The sequence below is a fragment of the Gracilinanus agilis genome, chromosome 5 (genome assembly GCF_016433145.1).
Source record: "Gracilinanus agilis isolate LMUSP501 chromosome 5, AgileGrace, whole genome shotgun sequence".
Taxonomy (NCBI): domain Eukaryota; kingdom Metazoa; phylum Chordata; class Mammalia; order Didelphimorphia; family Didelphidae; genus Gracilinanus; species Gracilinanus agilis.
The window spans coordinates 236,431,327-236,450,891 of NC_058134.1; the positions used below are offsets into that span (position 1 = coordinate 236,431,327).

The following is a 19,565-nucleotide window of genomic DNA, read 5'->3' on the forward strand; positions in this document are numbered from 1 at the left end:
AAAAACCTAATAGAATCACTGCCTCCCACAGTATGTGTAATTTTGTGTCCTTGTGCCCACTGCATCTCTTTCTCATGAGATGTGTTAAAATGTTTAATTGTGTGTGTGTGTGTGTGTGTATATATATATATATATATATATACACACATATATATATATATATAAACTTTCCTGTACTTGTGTGTGGGTTTTTCAGTTACTTAGATTTAAATTTATTTTTTATTTTTTTATTTTAGTCATGTATATTTTCTTAGTTCTACATATTTTACTCTTCCCCATCCACGAATACTTTCTTTAGGAAGAGAGTTGATGTTCTGTGTACCAGAAGCACAATAATCCCATGCCATTGATTATAGAAAATGAAAATGAATAATAGTAAAGACTTAGACTCTGTTGCCTTTTCTTATGGAAGTTTAACTGACATGAAGCAGTCATGCCAATGAATATGTTCTGGATATCTGTACCAAGCAAGGACAACCCCATGTTGTGAAATAAATTAAAGAGACACATTATCAGTGCTATGCCAGATGTCTTCTACATACTGAACCCCCCAAAACCACAGTATATCCTTATTGAGAGTCATAATCACTCAAACTGATTTGGCTTATATTTCCCTACAGTAGAAAACCAGAATAAATAAAGAATACATATTGTCTAGAGAATGAGTTATTTGGATGATCCTGCTTATAAAATTAGTCCATCATATAATATCTTAGGGAGATGGACAGTGAGCTGTACCACTAGGTATTAAGTAGGAAAAAAGATTGGGCAATACTTGCAATGAACTTGCAGTATTACCTGCCACTAAAATTTTCAAACACCAGATGAAGAGGCTATATGGCTTTGAATCAGGGAATACCATGGTCTCAGAAGAATCACAATTGCAAGGGGCCTTAAGGACAAGGAGAAGACACATGGTGGGGGACAAATAGACAGAATTGACATTTTGCCACAGATAACTTATGGATAAAAGGCATCCTGAAGTACATGTCTGGTTAGAAAAGGACTTGCTCCAGTCATATAGACGTGATGAATAGCCTCAGCAATGAATTGGTACCCACAAAATGTCAGAGGAATCAGAAGAAGACTTCTAGCATGCTGGGTACATAACCAGAAGACTATGGAAAAGGCATGGATTAAAATCGAATATGGCCACAAGTAAAGGATGGACTGCAATCTGGACCAGTAGAGAAAATGCCTCAAATGATGAGGTCTTGGGCCCATTGGAGTTTTGAACTGATACATTTTATTCTCATTAGTTCCTCATCTGTATTATAAATTATTCAAATGAACTGGACATTGTATATTATTGTCCTAAAATAGTACAGTTATGATATTGAATCATGATGTTAATATGCATAGAACTTAATCAGCTGTTTTAAAACCACATGGTAACTTTTTCTTTATTTCTAGTACTATTAGGTATTTTTTTCTTTTCACATTTAATTGTGTGATCCATTGACCATTATTAATAATCCATGACAAGGCCAACAGTGCCTAAGGATTATTAGTGAAACATTCAGCTATCAGTTGATCTTATTGAAGATCCTATTGTGTTCCTTTTATCCTAAGTATAAATTTTCTACAAAGAATGAAATTCTGTATACTAAACACAACACATTATATATTTTATTAGTGTTTCAGTTGTCAAATACCCTTTTTAGACTTGATAGTGATTTTAAGGGAATCATATGCTTTTGTATCTAGGTCGTCATTATGGAGCAGTAACCTGTGAAGGATGCAAAGGATTTTTTAAAAGAAGTATACGGAAAAATTTAGTATATTCCTGCCGAGGATCAAAGGACTGTATTATCAACAAACACCACCGAAACCGTTGTCAATACTGCAGGTTACAGAGATGCATTGCATTTGGAATGAAACAAGACTGTATGTATAAGCATGAACTGTAAAAGAAGCACATAGAAAAGTAACTGGATAGTCTGATTAGAATGCTGAACAACTGTAGAAATTCTTTCTTTTATTACTATATGGAAATACCTCAGGCTTTTGTGGTTCACAGTTATATGGTTAGGGTTTATTTTAAAGATTTAAACATTCAGTTAGTATGTGGAAATAACTAGAAATTTGTTCTGCAGTAATTCAGAAATTATTTTGATTAGCACAACACCTCTCATATAGTAGATGCTTGACAAATATTTGCTGAAATGAATTTATTGACTTTGCAAACATAAACCTGGCACTAAAACCCTAACTGTGTGACTATTGGTTGTGTTTTTTTGTCCTGAATGCTGATTAAAAGATAGGTGGTAATCATTAATTTTTCAAAATAACACTTTGTAATCTTGGAATTATTCATAAGCATATATATTATTTTTTAAAAATTCCTGTGGTATTAGTGGAAAGTTTTTCAAGATGATTAATAAACTAGTTGAACATTTAATTAAGTAACTTGTCAGAAATCTCTCACCTGTCCAAAGCAGGATAGAATCCTAGAATTTAGATTAAGAAGGGACTTTAAATGTCATCTAATCCAACTCCCCAGCTCAAACAATTAACTTCCACTATAGTGTCCCTTTTAGGTGACCATCTTGTCTTAGCTTAGATACTTTTAGTGACAGGAACACAAGGCAGCCTTTTGCATTCTGAGATCACTATGAATCTTAGAGTCCTAGTCAAAGAATGTTAGAACTGAGAGAGACTTTAAGTAATTGTCAAATTCGTCCTCATTTTAGAGGTACTTAGGCTTAGAAAGGGGAAGTGGCTTCCCTAAAATCATACAGCTAATAAGAGCAAATATAAGTCCCAGCTGAACACATTATACTATCTACCATGTTTAGTGTAACAGGCCACATTTCCTTCCTTGCCAAGTAGAAAGACCAGAATACATTCAGGTGTTCTTTATTGAAGCAAGGCTTTTCTTCTGCTTTCATCCTTTGGTTATAGCTCTGCTCTCTAACACTAAACAGGATTAATCTTAATTCCTTTTCAATATGGCAGTCCTTTAAATGCCCAAAGACAACTTTACTACCATTGTCCCACCTTCCTCAAACCACTGTACAAATCTTACTTTCTCATGACTACTTCCTTTGTTCCTTCTGTCATAATCTTTAGGATCCCATTTCTGTTCTTACACTCCTCTCTGCCCTTAAACTCTTCTTTGGTTACTCTTCTTGCTTTAATTGCTGGGTGGTTTCTGCATGAAAATGCCATAGCTCTTCAATTCCCCTGATAGGTGGAAGAAAGAGCACACTCTATTAGAGGCTTTTCCTTTTCTCACTCTTCCCCCATTATCTCTTGCCCCCTAGACCAAGAAGAGGAGTTTCTATACTCCTTGCTATCATCTTAACTTTTCCAAACTCTTTTCTCTTACCATTCTCACCCTTCAGGGTCAGTACTACCATGTTATACTATCCATTTTGCTTTTTTGTGAATGTTTCATTTCTAGGTCTCCTGTGACTGACACCTGGCTCAGTTTTCTTCCCCAAGCCATCTCCTGCCATCTTCCTTAGGGACTTCAGGATTCATGTTGACAAAAAGCCCTTCAGTGTACCCAGCCCTAGACTGTGCTTTGATCACATATCTTCAGTCTCCTTAGCATTTGGAACTTAGAAATGCTGGACCCAGTAGTGCTGTGGTCTTCTTCCAACCTCCTCTCACCTCTCCCTTTTTCTTCTTTTATAGTCACACTCTTCTCTGTTGTTCTGGCCTCTGGCCTTTTCATGTTCCTTCTTGCTGTCCGGCCTGTCTCTCTAAGTCAGTTGCCTTTATGCCTCATCTTGGTCCTCTGGTTGCCAAGTTGGTAATTCAGATGCTTAAGAATGCTGTTCTTTCCTAGCTACCAGCATATTTCACCCTGTTAATATTCAATCCTGGGTAATTCAGCCATCTGATTCCCCCATTTGTGAAAGCAAGCATCACTGGGAAAATTTTCTCAATGCCATGCTGGTTTAACGACTGTGAATTGATGGCACATAACCTCAGTTAGACTCAGCAATTTTTTAGTCTTCATTTATTGAACCTCTTTTATTCCACATAGTGTATATTCCAAATCTTTTCATCTCTTTTCCAAACCCCAACTATAAAAGTTCTAGCCTCATATATAAAGCAAATGATCCCCCTTTTCTTTGAGAGATAGAGGCTTTTTGACCTGATTTGCCTTATTTCTTTTCTACCTCAATACTGATTATCTTTTCCCATTCTTTCCTCTCTCCTTCCATTCCCTGTTCCTTGCTAAGGCTTATCCCTCTTATACTTATTTTTTTGTTTTGTTTTGTTTTTAAACCCTTAACTTCTGTGTATTGGCTCATAGGTGGAAGAGTGGTAAGGGTGGGCAATGGGGGTCAAGTGACTTGCCTAGGGTCACACAGCTGGGAAGTGTCTGAGGCCGGATTTGAACCTAGGACCTCCCATCTCTAGGCCTGGCTCTCAATCCACTGAGCTACCCAGCTGCCCCCTCTTATACTTATTTTTAAAAGCCCTTACGTTCTACCTTAAAATTGATACTAAGTTTTGGTTTCAGTGCAGAAGTGGTGAGGGCTTGACAGTGGGGATTAAGTGACTTGCCCAGGGTCACACAGCTAGGAATTATCTGAGGTCAGATTCTGGGCCCAGAATCAACCAGGGCCAGGCCTGGCTCTCAATCCACTGAGCCACCTAGCTACACTTCTTGATTCTGTGTCTCTATCTTACTTTTCCAAGAATCTAGATCCATCAGTCACTCATCTTTTCTATTCTCCCTTGAATCTCACTCTCTCTACTGGGCCTTGGCTGAAATTACTATCCCATGTCTCTCTTTCCTTTTATTGCCAAATGTATTGAAAAACTTGCACCCCCACATCTATTGCTGCTACTGTTTTTTTTTTTTTACTCATTTTTCAGGCCTTTAGAAATAGAGTCCTTTGCTGAAAACTTTTCTCCTCAAAAGATCACCAGTGACCCCCATATTATGAAGTCTACAGTTTATTTTTTTCAATCTTCATTCTTTGGGACTCTAGTGTACATGTGGACTATTGGCCATCATCAACACCTCCTGCCTTTTTTTTTTTTTAAAGACTATCATTCTTTGGTTTGGGAGATAGTATTCTCTCCTGGTTCTCTTAGGTCTTTTCTGCATCCTTAACTAATTTCCTTATTTTTCTTTTTACTCTATATTTTCAGAAGAAATCATTATATTTGAGTAAGTTTGTTTTAAGACAGCTTTGTTGTACTCTTTAGGGGATAAATTTGAAACTAACTTATATTTTGAGGTTCTCTTCTCAGTTTCAGTTATGTTAACAATTTCCTCCATTATAAACACCTCTTTTGCATTTACTACTTCAGAAATTTTCAGTTGTGATATAACTTCTTAACTTTTTTCTTTTTTAGCTGTTCAGTGTGAGAGGAAACCTATTGAAGTATCTAGGGAAAAATCTTCCAATTGTGCAGCTTCTACAGAAAAAATTTACATTCGAAAAGACCTTAGAAGTCCCTTGGCTGCCACTCCTACTTTTGTAACAGAAAATGAAACAACCAGGTAAGGAAGGCAAGTGTGGTGTGGAAGCCTGCACAAGTGAAAAAGCTTTTAGATGTCTTTCCTCCCAGAGAGGGGTTGACATGCCTGTTTCTTATGCCAGGTCTTCAGGGCTGCTGGATTCTGGAATGTTTGTGAATATTCATCAATCTGGAATCAAATCAGAGTCTGCCATGTTGATGACCCCAGAGAAGGTGAGTAGGTAACTACTCAAGACTAATTGAGAGTTGCTGTCTAACATTTTAAGAATTTTCCATTTATGTCTTGGCATCTGCTTCCTTAGGAGGTTTTGTCTTAGATTATCAATTAATCAGTCAATCAAGAAGCATTTATTTAGTGCCAGCTGAATGCCAAGAATTACGTTAGGCCCAGGGGACACAGGTGTGAAGAATTAAACATAAGGAACTTTCATTCTAATGGAGAGACAACAAGGACATATATAAAGATATTCAGAATAAATATAAAAATAATAAGTACTGTATAATTAAATAGGAACTATTTTGGGAGGAAGGGCTTGAACAATTAAGATGTTCTGGAAAGACTTCATTTAGAAGATGGTGTTTAAGCTGTGCCTTGAAACAAGGGACTCTGGGATCAAGGTAAAGAGAAAGTGTTTTTATCAAAGTAAAGAGAAAGAAAGTACAGCTTTGGGGAACTGTCCCTAATGCAAAAGCATGGAGACTGGAGGTGTGGTGTTACATGCAAGGAAGGAGTGAATGAATGAAATATTTATTAAGCTCTTGCTATGTGCAGAGCACTGTGCTAAGCTCTGGGGCAACAAACAGAAAAGTCAGGCAGCCCTTGCTCTCTGGGAGCTGACTTTCTTTTGGGGGAGAAAACCCATGGCAGGTTTTAGCTACAAGTCATATGGAAAGGGCTCATGGTCCCTCCAGTGTAGCAGCAAAACCTACAGTCATGCCTTTTAAGTGTCCCCTCTGCTGATAAGATCCTGTCGCTTTCTGATGTCATACCATTTGATAAAGCCAAGGACTTTGGTGGTAAGATCTTTGCTTTTCCATTTGCAGTGTCTAGTTCTCTCCTCTGAGGAGCAGTCCATGGGCTAATCTGCACAAGGACTGCTTTCCAGGATGCAAGATCACTGGACTAGAAGCTTTGCTATTTCCAAAGCTCTTGAGTTCAGGATTCTGGATTGCTTTCCATTGCCTCCCATCAGGTCTGAAGAAAGATAGTAATCATGGTAGTGGTGATTTGACTTGTCTAGCACATGCTACCTTTCTGCTTCAGTGAGGCTGCCCTGCCTTCCTTATCTGTGGCCACTGGCACTAATAGAAGCCTGGTGTCTTCCAGATACTTCATATACTCTGACATCTAGAAAATGTCTGGATGTCAGAGTGTATGAAGAGAAGTAATGAGTAATTAGTATGGAAAGAGAGATCAGGGCCAGCCAGGTTATGCTGGGATTTAAAAGTTAAATAGAAGAATTCATACTTGATCCCATGGCATTCTAGAGCCACTAGACTTAATGTCTCAGCCTCATCTCTCTACTCCTATAGTCAATACTCTGAATCACTTCATCACTTTTTGCCTGGATTTTTCCTATAGCCTCCTAATTGGACTTCTCTCTTCCATCTTGTCTTCTTCCTAATTCATCCTCCAAACTGCAGTGTGATCTTCTCAAAGCCCAGGGCTAGCCTCCTTGAGAAGTGCTAGTGATTCCTTATTGCTTCCAAGGTAATTACCTCCACTTGGCAATGAATTCCTAGACTGGCTCCAACCTACCCTTCCATTCTTCCTTCATATTATTCTCCTCCTCTTCCCATACTTGATACATTTTACCCAGGTCTCATCTCCTTGTTACTTCACAGACTATTCATGCAGAGAACATCCTTCCACTTCATTTCTGTATTTCAGAAGCTTTATTTTCCTTTAGATGTTACCTTCTAAGGGAAACCTTTCCTCAAATGATGTGTCTGTTTAAATAAGTAGAATATAAGCTTCTTGGGGCCAGGAATTTTCTCATTTTGTCATTATAGTTCCAGCACCTGGCACAGGGTAAATACTTAATAAATAAATGCTTCTTCAATTAATGAATTCTGTAAGGTGGCTTGCCAGCTATGTTTAATCCTCTACAAGAGAAGTTTCCACTTCAATTTAGAAAGTAAAAACATTTAGTATGAATGCTGTTAAGATTTGTTAATGCTCCTGTAGGTTTTTATGCTAATATGAAAGTTCTAAAGTAATATTGTGGTTGCCAATTTAAAAATATTACAGCTTAAGTCAAAATGACTTTTAGCAGCTTTATTTACAAAGAGGTGGAAAGAGTGAAAATGGAAAAATGTAGATAAAGGGATAAGCCTACCAGCCCTTCTTCTGAGAAGCCAGGCTCAGCCCCAGCAGGGCTTCCCCAAGACTCTGTCTCCACGTGGATTTTTCCTGTAATCCTCAGCCAGAAGTCCAGGTGGTATCTTCAGCCAGGATTCTACCAATGCAACCTCCCCCAAAGCCAAGGCAGGAATTTCTAGAACTAATCTCTCCAAAAGCCAGGAAAGGAAGGCCAGCTATTCACCCAACATGCTCACACAGGATCCAGAGAAAGAGTCTCCTCTTTCAGTCCAACTCACTGATGCAGAGCTTCCAAAGATGAAGTCCAAAGGAGAAGAAGTTCAAAGGAAAAGTCCCTGGATAGGAAGTTCAGGACTTTTTATAGTTCTTTTCCCCATGTTACTTCCTATCCCTTCCCCACTTTACGGGAACCAATCGCAGTCTTTCAATTTGCCTAGCACTGCTTAGGGGCGGGGCAGTGGCATCTGGAGTTGTCACCCACTCCAGCAAGTGACTCTGAACTCTCATACTTAGTGACTGGAAAGGTACTAAGTAGGGGTACTTATGTTTTTGATTGATTAACTTAAAAGGTGCTGATTGATTCACTCTTCACACTTCCTTTGCATTCTTAATGTTATTTTATGATTACCAATATTTCAAGTAGAAAAATTCTTAAAATGTGAAATACCTACTAATGTTGCTTATCCTAAAACATCAAACAGTACTGAGGATTGAATAAGGAATGAAAATTAGATTTAGATGTGATTGTATTGCAAGATGACTACAATTTAAGAGTAAAAGCAATATTCATTTTCCAAGAGGAAGGTAGAATGAACCAAATTGTTTAAGGAAGGCATACTCTAAAAAAGAGAGTAAATTGTTATGCTGACTAAAAGAATTAACTTTGTTTGGAGAGCTAATGATTTTTTACTGACCATTTAAACTTTATTTCTGGAGACAATGATTAGGCAAACAAATCATTATTCAAAATGGCACTGGGGTCTTCACATAGGGCAGTGGTTCCCAAACTTTTTTGGCCTACTGCCCCCTTTCCAGAAAAAATATTACTTAGCCCCCTGGAAATTAATTTTTTAAAAAATTTTAATAGCAATTAATAGGAAAGATAAATTCACCTGTAGCCATCACCACCACCCCTGGATCGCTGCAGCACCCACCAGGGGGCAGTGGCACCCACTTTGGGAATCACTGACATAAGACATATCTTAATGTTAAAAAATGACTTGATTGTACCCACACCATTGACTTAATTTTACTGTTTGTTGTAAAAACACAACCAAATGCTACCTTCTTTTAAGGATCTTTAACAAGAATAACTTGAAAATTCAATGGGAAGAAATGTTGTATGCAAGAACTGTGTTCAGTAGGAATTAAATGAACACTTCCTATTTCTTAGAGTAGGAAATCAGAATTTTTCTATTTGATAAATGAGGAAATCCCAAATACCTTGACTTCTGAGTCTGAGATAGGATTGGCAGTTTTTCACTATATCAGTTAATTAACTGGCCCTTTGCTTTTCGTGTTTCTTCATAATCTCCTTTACCTAACACATACAGTTAACACCCACACCCACACATTCATACTCACATCACCCAAACACATATTGTTTGTAAATAAGGATTTCTTCACCCTTAAGTGGACTATTCACACAAAATATATATTGAGCATTTTTGCCCACTAAGACTTAGTTGATATCTTACCAGGAGAATAAAAGATTTCCATGGGGTAGGGACAGGATGTTCATCTTTAGGTAAGATTGAAACATCCTAAGTTTAGAGTTGGAAGGGACCTCAGAGCTTGGTCCAATCCCCACATTTTATATACTAGAAAATTGAGGTCCAGTGTGATTGAGTATTTGACCTGAGGCCACAGAAATAGTGACTTTCACGGAGCCAGCATTTAAACCCAAGTCATTTGACTCTAAGCCATTGCTCTTCCTACTGCATCAGAAGTTAGCACATGGAAAAGAGATTAGCCCTGTTTTTTCTTTTCAGTCCCAGAGAAAAGAGCTCAGAGTAGTAAGTGTGGAAGCAGCAGAGAATCTTCTTTCTGTTTGATCTAAGGAGAAATTTTACTATCTAAAAGTTGAATGGATTTCCTGAGAAGGTAGCAGGCTTCTCTCTCCTTACCAGTCTTCAAGAAAAGTCCAGATTACCACTCTGTTGTAAATAAGATTCTTGTGCTTATATGAATTGGAATGGATAAACTCTGATATCTGAAGGTAGCCTAGAGTAGTAGAGCATTGAACTTAGAACCCCATCTCTGACATTTAATAGCATTATGACTTTTAAGAAGTCCCTTGATTTCATCTGTAAAATGGTCATTATTATACACTCTCAACTGCTTCACAGGTTGTTCATGAAGAAACACTTTATAAAATGTCAATTATGTGATAGGTTCTTTTTCTTTGGTCCACTGAGATAAAAACATGTGAAAGCATTTCTAAAACTTTGAGGTTATTACATTTATTTTAGAATTTGAATCATTAATTCAAATCCTTGCTATCTCTCGCTATAAATATCTCACAAGTTAAACTTTTGTATTTCAGAGTATGAAGTTAATGGGAAAAGGAGGTTAATGATGCATATTATTTCCTTTTGATTGTTTTAAAGGCTGAATCATGTCAGGGAGATTTAAGTACACTGGCCAGTGTGGTGACATCATTAGCAAATCTTGGCAAAACAAAGGATATTTCCCAAAGTAGTCCTGAGCTCTCAATGATTGAAAGCTTAAGTAATGGAGATGCCTCACTATCGGAAATTCAGCACGAAGTGCAGACCAGCAGTGATGTGACAAGGTAAGGCTCCTGTTGGACAGTTAAGGGAGAAGTATCATGATTTGGGGTATTTTCAGAAGCATATTCATAAATTTCATTTCTAAAATTGTATACAAGAAACAGTATAGACTGTTCAAGGAGATTTATGAAGATTATATATAAACTGAACATAAGAGGCACATTGAGTATTTAGAAAAAGATTTCATGTAGTGCAGTGTTGCCAAGTATAATAGATTTTCACCTGTTTCACTAACTAATAATAGTAAAGTATATGTGTTGGAAACATTGGAAATACCTTAAGAGGTGTTTTACTTTTCCTAGGAGAAAATTAGGTTCTGGTCTTTTAGAATATTTTATTAACTATCATCTTATCCATATGTCTGTGTAGAAAGGAAGGTAATCATAATTTCATAGATTTAGAACTAGAAGGGACCTTAGAGGCCATCATATCCAACCCCCTCAGTAGAAAATTGACATTCAGAGTGGTTAAGGACTAGCCCCATGTCACAAAGGTATTAGAGACAGACTCAGGATTTATACGTAGGCCTCAACTCCAAGTCCAAGTGCTCTTCTGCCATATTCTGGAAATGTTTATCTTTCTCTTGGCAGTGTGGAGTAAAATGTTTTTCCAAGAAGTTTTTATTGATTATCATTTTGGGGTGGGGAAGAAAGGACTATTTTAAAAAGCATTATTTTTCCAGATTACCAATGACATTTCTATTAGATTTTTCCAATTTCTTTTCCATCTCTTTTTGAAAATTAGTTTTTAAGACTACTATTAAAGACCAATTTTTTACTTAAAAGTTCAATATCAATACATAATGATATGGAGAGCTACTTGGAGCTTTTAATATCTTCCTAAGCATCTCTAGAAGACATCTTACTCTAAAAAGATAGGCTGGATAGTTCAGTTATTGGAGGAAGTTAGCCTGAAGTAAAAAGGGCTTAGAGGAATATGAGAGCTTTTTTCAAGTGTAATCATTCATATATTTGAAGGACAGTCATGTGGCAGAGTGATGAGCTGAATTTCATATGGTATCAGGAGATAAAAATATGACTTTCAAATTGATCCAGAAAGCACATTTGAGTTCAGTGGTCAGTAGAGTGAATTTTCCTATAAATTAGAGCTGTTCAGAAATGTAATAATTAATGTCAGTATATTATTTATATAATTATTAGCTCTATAATCTATAAAACATTTTATTTATATTATCTCATTTCATATGTTTTTTCATAAGGTATTAAGCTTTCTGTGATGGAAAGTGTTTAAGCAGGGTCACCTAGGTGGCAGAGTGGATAGAGTACCAGGCCTGGAATCAGGATGTCCTGAGTTCAAATTGTTCTAAGATTGTACCTGGACAAGTCATTTAACTCCGTTTGCCTACCCCTGGCTTTTTTGTCGTAGAGTTACTAGGAGAGAAAGTAAAGGTTTAAAAAAGAAAGAAAGAAAGTAAGCAGAGATTGTAGAGATGTTTCAAAAATCAGGTAAGGACTTGAGCTAAGTATTCGCCAAGCCCTTAAGATTCTGGTACTCTTTAAAAAGTCATTTGCTATATTTAAAGTCATAACGTATGGATTCAGCATCTCAAATTATTCTAACTTGATGTTTAGATATAAATATGTACACCAAGAGTAAAAGTGTCCTCAGGAAGATATTATGTCTTGAGTCTTAGCGCTGTATCAGAGTTCAGTATTTGTAAGGTCATTTGTACACTTGCCATTCAATTTGGTATCTAATTTTTTTAACATTATATTAAAAGGACTTCTTTTTCCTCTTCCTAATGGAGTTTACCTAATTTAAATGTAATGACCTTACATTTTTTTTTTAAACCCTTAACTTCTGTGTATTGACTTATAGGTGGAAGAGTGGTAAGGGTAGGCAATGGGGGTCAAGTGACTTGCCCAGGATCACACAGCTGGGAAGTGTCTGAGGCCGGATTTGAACCTAGGACCTCCCATCTCTAGGCCTGGCTCTCAATCCACTGAGCTACCCAGCTGCCCCCTATGACCTTACATTTTTTTTTTTTTTTTTTTTAATTTTAAACCCTTCTGTGTATTGACTTATAGGTGGAAGATTGGTAAGGGTAGGCAATGGGGGTCAAGTGACTTGCCCAGGGTCACACAGCTGGGAAGTGTCTGAGGCCGGATTTGAACCTAGGACCTCCCGTCTCTAGGCCTGGCTCTCAATCCACTGAGCTACCCAGCTGCCCCTATGACCTTACATTTTGAAGAAGAATCTTCTACAAAATATTTTTTCCCTTAATTTATAGATCTTAAAGGGGCCTTTGGATGTTTGATGGCATTTTTAGTTTACCAAAAAAATGTGTCTTTATGTATGAATCATTACCTTTTTGAATGGTTACCTAAATGAGGGAAAATTGGCCATTTTACTACTTCACTAAGGGAAGGGAATTTTTGCCTTTTTTTTTTTTTTTAAAACCCTTACCTTCCGTCTTGGAATCAATACTGTGTATTGGTCCCAAGGCAGAAGAGTGGTAAGGGTAGGCAATGGGGGTCAAGTGACTTGCCCAGGGTCACACAGCTGGGAAGCGTCTGAGGCCAGATTTGAACCCAGTACCTCCTGTCTGTAGGCCTGTCTCTCAATCCACTGAGCTACCCAGTTGCCCCCAATTTTTGCTTTTTTAAAAAAAGTGTCAGCAAAATTTAAAGTAGCCCTAGTGTCTGATTAAATGTGAAGGTTTAAATGGCCGAAGCATGGGGCCTGTGGTGCATTAAGGAGGAATGAGGGCAGAAGGGTTCCTTCTGAAGGAACATTCTGCCCCTGACTGCTCAGTAACACTGTGCTGTTTTTCATTGGTGCCATGTTGAAGTTGTAGAAATTGAATTTTATGTGTATTTCATTTTGTTCTGGAGTTTGGCATTGCTCACTACTTGAGATCTCTCATTGTAGGGCATTTGACACCCTTGCAAAAGCATTAAACCCAGGGGAGAGTGCGGCCTGTCAGAGTTCAGTAGAGAGCATGGAAGCCAGCGTGCACCTGATGGCTGGAGAAGCGAGCATGAATGTCGTCGAAATAGAGGGACCACTTCTCAGTGATGCACATGTAGCTTTCAGGGTATTTCCCCACCTTTTTTCTAAATTTACAATGTATTCTTAATTATTTAGCCTAATTTTAATTCTTGCCCTTCAAAGGTATTACAGTTTTTTCTCCTGTTTTTGAAGTTAGACAAATTTTTCATACTAGCAATAATGTTATATTTTTTAAAATCTCTGTTTTTAGAGGGGCGTCCTTAGGAGCATTTTCTGTTTATAAACAAGCTTATCAGTAGCAGACTTAATGGGGTTCATGAGTATATGATCTTATGTAAAACTTAGTTTAGTACATACTTAAACATGGAATGTTAACTGCTTTCTAGCATTGTGTTCTGATAACTACTTTTGTTCCGTGGCTAGCTACTTCCTCTTTCAGAAGAAACATCCAAACCTAAGCTACTTAGCTGTATAAAGAACATCATGTCCTATGTTATTCTAAACAAAGTTTAAACTCTTCCCTTGATTAAAAGAATTAAAATTTTTCAGTAAATATTCATCAGATCAAATGCCTCTGATCACTGTTACAGAGAAGTATAGGTTAAAAATAGCCATCACTACTATGAATTCTCAATTTTTTAGATTTTTCAGGATCCTGGAGCCTTTTATGGTAGGAGTAAAAGCGGATACATTTTTGACAGCTTGCTATCAACAGCTTTAAAACACGTAATAACTGAAGAAGAAACATAGGGATAGAAATACTTCATCTAGTGTAAGTTTTTTAAGGCAATCAGTTTTCTTAATTGATGTTTGGACTGAAGCTTAAGTTCTTTTTAAAATCTCTCAGCCCTGGTTTTTGTTGGCCAGCTATATCTCATTGCTCAGTCTTACATGTCCAGTTTTAGATTATCCCTAACTCCACTCTTTAACTGAGTGGTTCGAAGGAACCAATAATTCCTCAGTTTAATTTTCTTTTATATTTGAAGAATTTTCTAGAGTACACTTTAGTGTTTTTAGATTCATAAATAAAAAGAAAGCATCACCTCCAAACTCAACAGCTCTGCAAATGTTTAAATGTAAAATTGTTTTGCCTGAAGCCTGGGCAGAGAATACCATCATTTTAGACTTGAGTATCTCCCTTAAATATCAGCTCATAGCAATTCTAATTAGAATTTCTTAGATAAAACAGTTGCAAATCTAGGAGATATTATAGATTATATTCTTTCTGCTTCTTCTCTTGATTTTAGTTGAAACCTATTTAATGTCCAACATTGGAAAAAAATTTCCTTAAGAAAAAATAGTCCATGACATTTTCCTTTCTATAGTAAGGTTTTTCTTTTTCCCTTTTGTTCTACTGTTCAGAAAAATATTTACTCTTTAAAAGCTCTTTTGTTAGTTTTTTCTTATCTTCAAATCTCCTTTTTGAAACAGACAACTGCTATTCATATTTGTGTAAGCAGTTTTAAGGCTTTAATGACTTGGTCTGACAATTCTTTTCTGCTTAAACCTCCAAACTTAAGAACCTTCAGCTTTAGGAAGTCTGATATAGTCTTCCTTTCCTCTTCTCTTTTCTCCATCACAGATATGCTATCTTTCTTTAAGTTTAGATGTACATTTCAGTTCCTAAGATTCAGGCTTTCTTTTGATCCCCTACTAAGTTCCTGGAACTCTGTCACTGTTAGTAATACTTTGTATTTCTAGATCCCATACCCTTCTTATCCACATCCTGATACTGGTTATTCCAGCTATTTGGAAATCTGCCTTTATTTCTTTTCCCAGTCTTCTCAATGATTGGATTTTATTTTACTAGTAATGAAATATTTTATCTCCATGAGAGAGAGAGGCAATGTAGAATAGTGGATAGGGCACTGAAATTGGAATCAGAAATATTGGTGGGAGATCTAATTACTTGCCAGCTTCGTGAGAGAGGAGGGAAGGAATGGGAGGGAGACAAGTTGGATCATATAACTTTGGAAAACTTATGTGGAAATTTGTTGTATGTAATTGGTTTAAAAAATTTTTTTTAAGAAAAAAAAAAAAAAAGAAAGAACTACTAGAAGGACATCCAGACATTAGCTATGTAACCCTGGGCACATCTATGTTTTCTATGCATCTATTTCCTCATCTGTAAAATGAAGGGACTGGACTTGTCCACCTCCAAAGCCCTTACATCTTTAACAATTATCCCATTGGATAAGGCCACTTAACATTTCAACATAAAAGATGATTAAGATCTAATGCCCACAATTCTAAAATGTTAGCCCAGACAAATGTTTTAGAGCTAAGTGTTCAGAAATTATTTAAAGAGTATACTTGAAGGGGCAGCTAGATGATTCAGTGGATAGAGTGCCAGGCCTAGAAATGGGAAGACTTGGGTTCAGATCTAGTCTCAGGCATTTCCTAGCTATATGACCTTGGGCAATTCACTTAGCTCCCATTGCTTAGTCCTTACTATTCTATTGCCATAGATCCAATATTTATTCTAAGTCTTATGTAAAGGTTTTTTTTTTTTAAGTATACTTCTTGAATTTTTTCTTCTAATTTCCTTTAATGTAGCCCTCCATATTTTTCCATTCACTTTTTCAAAAATAAGTTCTCATTTGGTCCTTACAGCAACTTTGTGAGGTTGGATGGTTTGTTGTTCACAATTTCAGAGAAGTAATTGAAGATACAGGGCGGTCACATTATACCAGGCTGGCTTTCAGCAACATTTTTTGTATTCTTTTCTTTAATGAGCGACAGGATATTGTAGAAATAAATAAGACTGTCTATAAATTATGAATAAAACTTTATGGTTTTAGAAAAGGCTTTCCCCATAAAATGATTGATGGAAGCTAGATAGACTTTGATATCCTAGTTTTCATCATTTATGAAAAATTGAAACCAAGATTTAAAAACAACAACAACATTTTCCTTTTTCACTTTGGAAAATGTTCATTATTTAATCCTGGAGAGAGTAAACATGAAGATAGAGAAACACACAATGACATCTAAAGGACTTGTCATCTTTTCTCCATGAAAAGTATGTCTCATGCCTTATTCATCTCTAACCAAAACTACTTTACTCACTTGAAAGGTACAAATGTCACACTTTAAGTAAACCAAACTTATAAAACTTAACCAGGAAAAACAGAATCTGGCTAAATCACTGGTCTTTGAAATGCATTTAAAACAACCAAGTTCTACAAACCTGTTTTCAGCCTACATAAAGCAAGAAAGAAGCCATGCCTGACTACATCATTGCAATTACTCATCTTTCATGCTTAGCTCTGCTGCTTTTGGGCTGTTATTTTACTAAGCACAACTTCATTGCTTTCCCAGCTGGCTAAATGTAGGTGTGTTATATCAAGCAGTTTTGTTTTCTAACTTCACTTTGAGGAGGAAAAAATGAACTTGTAGGCAAGGAAGACAATTGTTGTTTAAACCCCTATACTGTAAGTGGGTGACATTATTTTATATGAGATAGGTATTTTACTTTTCACATTAGTATATTAGTTACTAGCTAATACATGCAATCAGTCAAATAATTTTGACATATTGCAAATGTTATGGATTAAAATAGTAATTGACTTGCACACTAACCACAGGATTTTTTTGGGTAAATATTCTTAATCTTTTTTGTTAAAACTAGTAATCTTTGATAATTCCCCTAATTTTTCAGGCTATTTTTTTCCATTTACCTGTGGCAAATTCTGAAATGGTATGATGATGATTCCTAATTTGTTTTTCATATTCTTAACATAATCAGTTGCATCATTTGCTTGCCTGCAGTTCCCTTCAAAAAAGTCTTAAATTGTATTTCAGTGGTTTTCCCCAATATTTCTCTGGTGTTGATCTTGGAGACGTTTTTGATATATAAAATATGATTGTATTTTTCCTATTGGCTCATTGCTTTGTTATGGTGGGTAAAAGGGCTTTGGCTAATATTGAACAAAGGCAGATGAATTTAAATTTTCTAAATATTAGTTTCTTAATATTTCCGTAGAAACTCTGAGAGCCCTTCTGTAGTCCATCAGCTGTAATAGCAAATTGGACTAAAGACAAGAATAGCATATTAAAGACACTTCACTGTAAAGCAAAAAGTAGATTAGTAAAAGCCTAATGGGACTTGAAAGTTTCTTTGCTATATCCAAACTTCATTTTTATTGAAATTTGGAAGAGGCTTATCATATTATCCTGGGTATTTAATTTATTTACAACAAGCAAATAGATACTCATTTTGTAATAAATTTATAACAAAAAAAATGTCCATTGTTCACTGTCTTTGCAAATTTTCATTGACTTGGGAAAAGCAGGAGATTCCAAAATAATCATACTTCTAAGAATTAAAGCCAGTTGGCACCTCCCTTCTGATTTTTAGTTTGTCTGAATCACTTAGGCTTTTAGAATGTTAACTCTAGAAGGACCTTTAGAAATTATGTAGTCCAAAAATTTTATAAATTATCTGGTCTAGTCTCTATTTTACAGATGAGGTAACTGAGAATTACAGAAGGGAAGTTACTTGCTCATATCACAGAACCCAAGGCTACTGACTTAGTTTTCTCTGCATCAAGAACAATTAATGTGTTCAAAATATAATCTTATTCCTCCTTCCCTCCTTCCCTCTCTCTTTCCCCACCTTTTCCTTCCTTTCTTCCTTTTTCCCTCCCTACCCCAAAATTAATTTGTTTGTTACATTGACATTCCTAGGTATCTTGCTTTCTCCCATCCTTATACCAGAGAAGGCATTATTTGACCCCCCCCCCAAAAAAAAAAAGTACACGTAAACTATATCTTTCATGTTTCTGTTGATCAGTTCTTTCTCTGGAAGTAGATATTCACAGGTTATTCTTCAATCAGTAGTTCTGTAGCTATATATAACTTTCTCTTGGTTCTACTTATTTCGCTTTTCATAAATTCATATAGATCTCCCATTTTTTAAATTAACCTACTCATTATTTCTTATGATGCAGTACTATACCATCACAATCATATGCCACAACTTGTTCAGCCATTCTCCATTTGATGGACATTCCCTCAATTTCCAGTTTGTGGCCACCACAAAGAAAGCTGCTGTAATAAATATTTTGGAACATAAAGGTTCTTTTTCTTTTTCCCTTAACCACAGTTTTACAACTCTTTGAACACAATTCCAGATTGTTCCCCAAAATGCTTGGATCAGTTTACAGTTCCATCATCAGTGTATTAGTATCTCCATTTTTCCACATCCTCTTCAAAAATGTTAGGTTTCAGAACGTTTTTATTAATTTAAAAGACTTGCCTGCCTATATATCTAATGCCCAGTATCTTAAAGAAAACATGTCAAAAAACTAAACTCCACATCCTTCCCAATGTTTATTCCCTTGTCCTCTCTTCTCTAATGCCTAACCTGCCCCTAACCTCCACCTCCTCTTTTTCTAGTGGTGGCACCACTCTTTTTTCATTCCTAGGATCACAACTTTAGAATCACCTTTCTTCCCTCTTCCTGGCTCCCTTTAAGTAGTCATTTGCCAAGTTCTGTGAATGCCTCAGCAATAGTTCTTACACTTGTTCCTTTCTAACAACCCTACTTCAAGCCTTCATCTCTTCACTGCTGTGATTATAAAAGCCTCCACATTGGTTTTTCTGCCTCCAGTCTATTCCTTCTCCAATCCATCCTTCACCCTCTAATTTGAATAATCTTATTTTACCAATGTACTTAAAAAAAAACAAACCCTTATCTTCCAACTTAGAATCAATACTATGTATTGGTTCTAAGACAGAAGAGTGGTAAGGATTAAGCAGTGGGGGTTGAGTAACTTGTGTAATACAGGATTTTTAACCTTGCCATGTTGGTTTAGGGCAACCTGTCAGTTGCTTTGGATGGAATGTTCGCGGTGGCATGAGACATAAGGCAAAGCACCAACTGCCAGTTGAGCCAAGAGTATATAAAGCCCTGGAGACCCAGGGAATGACAAACTGTAATGGAGGGTTACCAGGGATTTTAACTATTATTATTTGTGGGTTCACACTGGGGTGAGGGAGACAGGAATGAAAGATGACAGGAC

General features: G+C 36.5%; 1 protein-coding gene across 1 annotated transcript in view; it reads left to right on the forward strand.

The window, feature by feature from the left end:
• NR2C1 (nuclear receptor subfamily 2 group C member 1) overlaps window positions 1–19,565 on the forward strand; it is a 71,880-nt gene that overhangs the window by 21,816 nt on the left and 30,499 nt on the right. The window contains exons 4-8 of the mRNA XM_044679916.1: window positions 1,708–1,887; window positions 5,326–5,473; window positions 5,574–5,664; window positions 10,384–10,568; window positions 13,459–13,624. Coding sequence (XP_044535851.1) covers window positions 1,708–1,887; window positions 5,326–5,473; window positions 5,574–5,664; window positions 10,384–10,568; window positions 13,459–13,624 — 770 coding nt within the window. The remainder of the gene's footprint in view (window positions 1–1,707; window positions 1,888–5,325; window positions 5,474–5,573; window positions 5,665–10,383; window positions 10,569–13,458; window positions 13,625–19,565) is intronic.